At 39.8% G+C, this 6,187-nt stretch overlaps 1 protein-coding gene across 2 annotated transcripts; it reads right to left on the bottom strand.

Moving 5' to 3' along the window:
• Positions 1-5,619, bottom strand: zranb2 (zinc finger, RAN-binding domain containing 2). Of its 2 annotated transcripts, none has more exons than XM_080538723.1 (10): positions 5,482-5,619; positions 4,445-4,497; positions 4,092-4,200; positions 3,535-3,617; positions 3,348-3,424; positions 2,971-3,129; positions 2,524-2,738; positions 1,864-1,950; positions 1,309-1,458; positions 1-1,102 (listed from the first exon to the last, which is right to left on the bottom strand). In XM_080538723.1, the coding sequence occupies exons 1-10, from the start codon at positions 5,559-5,561 to the stop codon at positions 1,045-1,047; spliced, it is 1,071 nt and encodes a 356-aa protein (XP_080394849.1). In that variant the 5' UTR covers positions 5,562-5,619; the 3' UTR covers positions 1-1,044. The 2 variants fall into 2 exon arrangements, with proteins under 2 accessions (XP_080394849.1, XP_080394850.1); XM_080538724.1 differs by having other exon boundaries at positions 2,974-3,129.
• Positions 5,620-6,187: the final 568 nt, after the last annotated feature.

Raw genomic sequence — 6,187 nt, 5'->3', positions numbered from 1 at the left:
ATTTTATTTACATGTTGCTTACATTTCGGTTTCTTTTTAGTGAAGGGAATGACCACATTATCACATTCTATTTATGCTGTCATTAAGAAGGAAAGAAAATATGAGATGTTTTAAAATTATCCTTACTGCACCTATATTTCAAAAATGTTTGAGTATACAACAAAAGACATGGGAAAGAAGCAAAACTATCTTAACCCTTACAATAGAAAACTCCTGTCATTTAATGAGAAGCTGTTTAGGAGTTACATACGCTCATCCCAAATTTCCCAAGGCGAGTACTTAATAAAACAGGGATTACGGTATGACATACCTAGGCCATCAATTATGAGTTAAGGAGATACAATGAATGCCGTAACTGATAGCTCCAAATGATGTTTGATTCAGAAGCCAAAAAAGACGACCAGAATTGCTTCCACTTGGTAAAACAAGAAATACCACAAAGTAAAGAAAAAAATACTTACCTTCAACTCAAAACATAGAGAAGCAGTAAATCAAGAGTTAAGAAAACCTCCTGGTAAATACCAAAGACATTTCAAGATTGTGGTTTTATAGACCTCGGTTAGTAAAGTCATAAAAAAAAAATCAACACAAGGCCTTTCCCAAACGAAAATCAAGGGTTATAAGACCAACATCTAAAAAACATCCTTAGGTGAAGAAAAATAAAATAAAGAAATCATAATCATATCCCAGAATCTAATGAAGCGCTGCCACAATTATCTTTAGTTTGAATTAAAAAAGGATGTAGCTTCTTCACAGTATAATTGTTTCTCTAATAGAGCCAGACACTAATAACTCTAATGAACACTTAAAGTTACACACTTTTTTCGTTACAGACGGGGGATCTATCTGGTTTTAAAAAGGCCGCAAGTATTTAAAGGTAACAGCAGCATGTCACCGTTTTCTTCTTTTGAGGAAAATAATATTTTGTGTGTACTGCAACCATCTGGTAGAATGAACAGCATAATGAATGGATCTGTCTTGGGTTTTGTTTTTCTTAAAAGACAACATGCATTTGTACTAAGATTCCTTTTTCCTGTTTTAAACTTATTTCTTTTTTAAACTTGAGCCGGAATGGGAGGATCCAGAGGACTGGCCACGGCGCCTGAAACGAGACAAAAAACCATGGAGATGAGTGAGGCAAACAGACTCTAACTATGCACATATGGCATGAATTCATAACATGCACAGCATTAAGACGAGATAACAGTCAGAGGATTTTTTATTGTGACTCCCGTAGTGAAGAGGGTATACAGTTGATAGCAGGCTAATAGTCAGTACACCATTTCGGTATTCCACAGAAACCCAAACCTTTCGGACGATCGTGATCTAGAGCGCCTTTTTTTCCTGTCTCCAGATGAGGATCTGGAGCGACTGCGTTTCTGTCCTCTCTCTGGTGAGGAGGAGGGCGAGCGAGACCTCTTCCTGGAAGAAGAGCCCTTTCCAGACCTGGAGCTGGATCTTTTGGAGGGATAAATCAAGCAGTCAAGTCAGTGAAGCAAAAAACATGAATGAGCCAGGTCTCTCTATCGACTGATTTCACAGATGAAACAGGAACATTTACAGGACATTGTCATCCAACTGTCAATATGCGACAGATCAACATACAAACAGACGTAGAAATAATACTAATACCAATTCAGTCAGGACTGAGAATACCAACAGACTACTGGTAGTTCATTTGATTATTATCAAATCTAAAAAGTGGGTACAGCCGCAAAGAACAATGTCGATGGAGAAGTTGTAGTATTGAAGGTCTTCACAGTGTAGCGTCCCCTACACTTCAAATAGGGCTAAGTGGTTTCTAGAACCTTCTGCCCAGTCACATACACTCTCTCCTAGGGGAGTGCATGTCACCTCATTCACCTGGAGTTGGACCTGCGAGACCGGTCTCGCTCTTGGGAACTGGAGCGAGATCTAGATCGGGAACTGGATGAGCTTCTAGATTGGGATCTGAAAAACAGAAGACATTTTTCCAATATTTTCTCATATGGGAAGATAAAGGGCTACATGGTGCATATATAAAAACACAAACATTCTGCGGCAGTGATTCAACAGCAGAGACAGAGGAACGTTCCCTACCTTGATGTAGAACAATGACAACTGGCTACTAGAGTATTTATTTGTGATATAATTCTATTAGATAAATATACTGACAAGAACATTAAACAAAACAGGAGAAAATAAAAAAAGATCTCACCAACATCAAACCAACTGAAAAGTCTATCATGAACGTATGATACGATATGACCACCAAGGTTTTTGTCAATGGCTTTTATATATCTGCATAAAACAGCTGCTATTCAACTTTCATTTCAAATGGAACAAATGCATAAATAATAAGAATAGATGCAAGGTGATTTTTTTTCAATTAAGGGGATTAACCCACAACTATACAGATTCACAAAAACTGGTGTGTACAAAGAAGCAAAAAGGACATAATTCATGTGGATCAATAGGTTAGAAGGAAGATTGAGCTGATACTGACATTTTGCCTGGAGTTACCCTTGACCTGTACCCTTTTACCTGGACCTGGACCGAGAGCTGGAACTGGAAGAGCGTGAGGAAGAATGGGAACGGGAGGACACAGAGGGGCTGCCCTTCTTCACTACGGGCTTCACATCTTTCTCTTTCTCCTTCTCCTTCTCCTTCTCCTTCTCCTTCTCCCCCTCATCATCACTGGCATCCAGATCGTACTTCGACAAGTCTGCATCATCTTCATCCTCATCATCATCATCATCCTGCAAAGTTATTTTCAGGTTAGACGTGTTGAATAGATACTGCAAAACTACCTTAAGATATACAGTAAGCTTTAAAGAACATATAAGAATTGCACTGCAAACAGTTAAACATGTCTGCATTATTACAACTAATCACATCTGCATGATGAAGACTTATCCAGTCATACCCAGAGTACACTGCAGTGCTTGGGTATTTTCTTTCCATAGTTTAAATGTAATTTTGCGCCCTTACATCGAGTTTATATTTAGAAAGATCTCCTTCCTCTTCATCGTCTTCCTCCTCATCGTCATCATCATCATCGTCGTCGCCGCCGCCGCCTTTCTTAGGGGGTCCCACCTTCTTTTCACTCTTGTCATCAGGCTTGCGATACTTTTTCTTTTTCCTTCCAAACTAGCAGATCATGAAAAACAAAACTGTTATCAGCAAAACTGGAATGGTGGCTTGATCATGCACACTGCAGTTTTCAACAACAAATTACAAACAGTTTTTAGCGTCGATTAGGATCAGTAGTGTTGACTGAAGCTATTCATCAAGGGTTTAGGCCTACTTCTCAGACAACACACAGAGCAGTTAAGAGGTTAAAACAACATTTGAAAATAGATATTCACCTCATCATATTCACCGTCAGAATCCTCTCGTTCAATGTACTCCACATTCTCCCTCTCATTGAATCCTCCACCATATCCTAATGATAGAAAGAGGCAATGAATTACAGAATAAATAACATATCCAAGGAATTTGGCATTCCTTCAACAAACATTACCACTATGACAGTTATTCCTCATCTAGGCCTACCTGTTCTCTCCTCAAGCTTGGCATATTTTGGGGTGTTGCACATGTTGCACTCTGACCTCCTGGCCCAATTCACATTACCGCAGCTTCAAAATAGAAAGGCATGTGATCAGTGTCAGTTGTTCTAGTCCAAAAATATTGAACCCACAAATTCTATTTAAAATGTGGATGTAGATTTCCTTTGGGTCTCTATATTCCACATGTACACATCCACGAATACAAGAATATGGCACATATAAGGCACATTCCAGTATCAAGAAGACTCGCATACAATCTTACTATCCACCACAAGATAGAAGATCCACCATAATTTTAATTTAATAATTTTGCCATTTAGCAGACGCTTTTATCCAAAGCGACTTACAATTACGAATTACAGGGACATTCCCCCTGGAGTAACTGAGGGCTAAGTGCCTTACTCAAGGGCACACTAGTAGTGGTGTGGTTTCAGGCGGGATTTGAACTCACAACCTTCCGATCACAAGTCCAACTCACTATCCACTAGACCACCACTACCCCACCATGCATTGGAACTTGAGGTTTTCTGAGGAGTCACCTACGTTTTACACTGCCAGTCATTTGCACTGAAGAGGCCCCGACTCTTCTCAGCCAGTGTCTTTCCAATCTCTGTTCCTCCTGCTTTCATCATCTTTGCCTCTGTAGACTTTTCTGTTTCGGGCAGATAACATAAACAGGACGACGCAGTTGACTGGTTGTGCTGTGATATGTTTATTCTTCCCAACACATCTGAATTGTGTATCAGTGGATGGAGTACATATACGTACATCTTCATATACTGAAGATTAACTCACCAACATCTTGTGTCAAGACATATGTGAATGAGCACCAAACATGAAAGACACACAAGGGCAGAGTAGCTTTAGGATGCGGAGAATAAAAAGGAAACACCAACCTTTGCCACATCTGTTACAGCTGGTTCTTCTGGCAAAGTTCACATTTCCACACCTACAAGAAAAATATCACAATATGTCAAAAGAGGGCAGTACTTACTTATTTTTCACCTGTGCTACATAGCCTAAATTGCAGGGCTAAGTAGACATTAAAGGTCATTAGTCTGTCTAAGTGTTGTACTATAGGTTCCACTGTAGACACAAGTCCTACAAAACCGTCTTACCAGTTTTAGTCATGCAACATTGCAAGGGACTGATTCGTACATTTTTCATGGTCCCACAAGGGTTAAAACTATCACAACATGGTTGTAATAATCACATCCCAGAATCTAATGAGTGTTTCAACGTCTGACTGACTGATCATATCATTAGTCATGCCAGCATAATCACAGAGGTTTCGTTGCAATGTAGTCATACAGTATCAAGTGTGCAGCAAGAAAGCTACATGGGTACTTTGCTAGCTTGCAAGCTAACTGAGAACATCCTTGTTAAATTTCCCACAATACTTATTCACACTGCAGATTGGGAGATTGCAGACGTGGACGAACATTTCTCACATCTAAAAAAAGACACGGTTTGTTAACTAACACACTAGCCGTGGCTTACTCTTACTATCCTAACGATCAAACCTACTAGCTGTTTAGCTAACTAGCCGGCTACACATTGTTACAGGCCGTGTAGCTGACGACGATTTCGTCTAACAGCTGGAATGAAACGGAACGTTACAGTGTCATGGACACATGTAAAAAATATGCAGCGAATGTTTCGCTATATTGCTTTTATTTCATCGTTAGCGGGGCTTCTTCTCATACATAGATTCATGAAAGTTGTTCATGAAAGTACACATCGTATACACATTGACATGTCTGATATTGAATGTCCCATGGGGCGTTTGAGTTCCAGTGATTAGTCCATTCCACGACAAGCCTTCTCGATGAACTGGCTAACAATGATGGGTGCGTGACGTTAGCTTAGATACTGTCAACAGCATTTAGGAATATTGGACGAATGTGGTCAATTATTTGCATTCTCAACTTACTTTTTATCAGGGCAAATCCAGTCTCCGTCGCTTACACGAAAACTCTTTCCCGATCCAGACGTTTTTGTCGTTGGCTCCATTGCTTGAAGCTGGCCGTGAGTGCTGTCTTCACAGTAAAGACAGAGTGAGGAGGGTGTGAGCCTGTGTGAGCCTGCTGACTGGGCCAGGAAGTCCCCCTGGCGGTAGGCCGTGGTGTCGCTGGTCCACAATTGGTCCAATCCAAGAACATTGATAGGCTGGTAGAATAACGCGATTTATTAGTTAACAGTAATAAGCGACAACAGATTATGATTTGTTTGTTTATTTAATCATAAAAAGAAACAAAAAATACTTCCGCAACTGAACTTCAAATGGACTGTTGCCTAGTAACCTGAACACAAACATTGATTGATTGATTGATTGAAAACTTTATTAGAAGATTTGCAGAAGTAGGTACATGAAAGTACATATTACATACAAGGTCAACTAACAGGATAAAAACCCAAGAAAGCCACTGGCTTATTTCAATTGGGGTCCTTGATTCTCAATTCATCGTTACATGTAAGACCGACAAAAAAACTAGTACTATCTACAAGATAATACAGACAAATAACTAGTACTATCTACAAGATAAACATACATCCAACATGGGAAGAACAATACAACAAAACATAAGGTATGTACAGCGGGTAGGACAGGTGGGGACATACACCACAGGTGGGGGCGG

Source organism: Nansenia antarctica, assembly GCF_963989245.1.
Source record: "Nansenia antarctica genome assembly, chromosome: 1".
Lineage (NCBI taxonomy): Eukaryota > Metazoa > Chordata > Actinopteri > Argentiniformes > Microstomatidae > Nansenia > Nansenia antarctica.
Note: the sequence above shows the minus strand (reverse complement) of the source record. Positions and strands in the feature narration are given on the sequence as shown.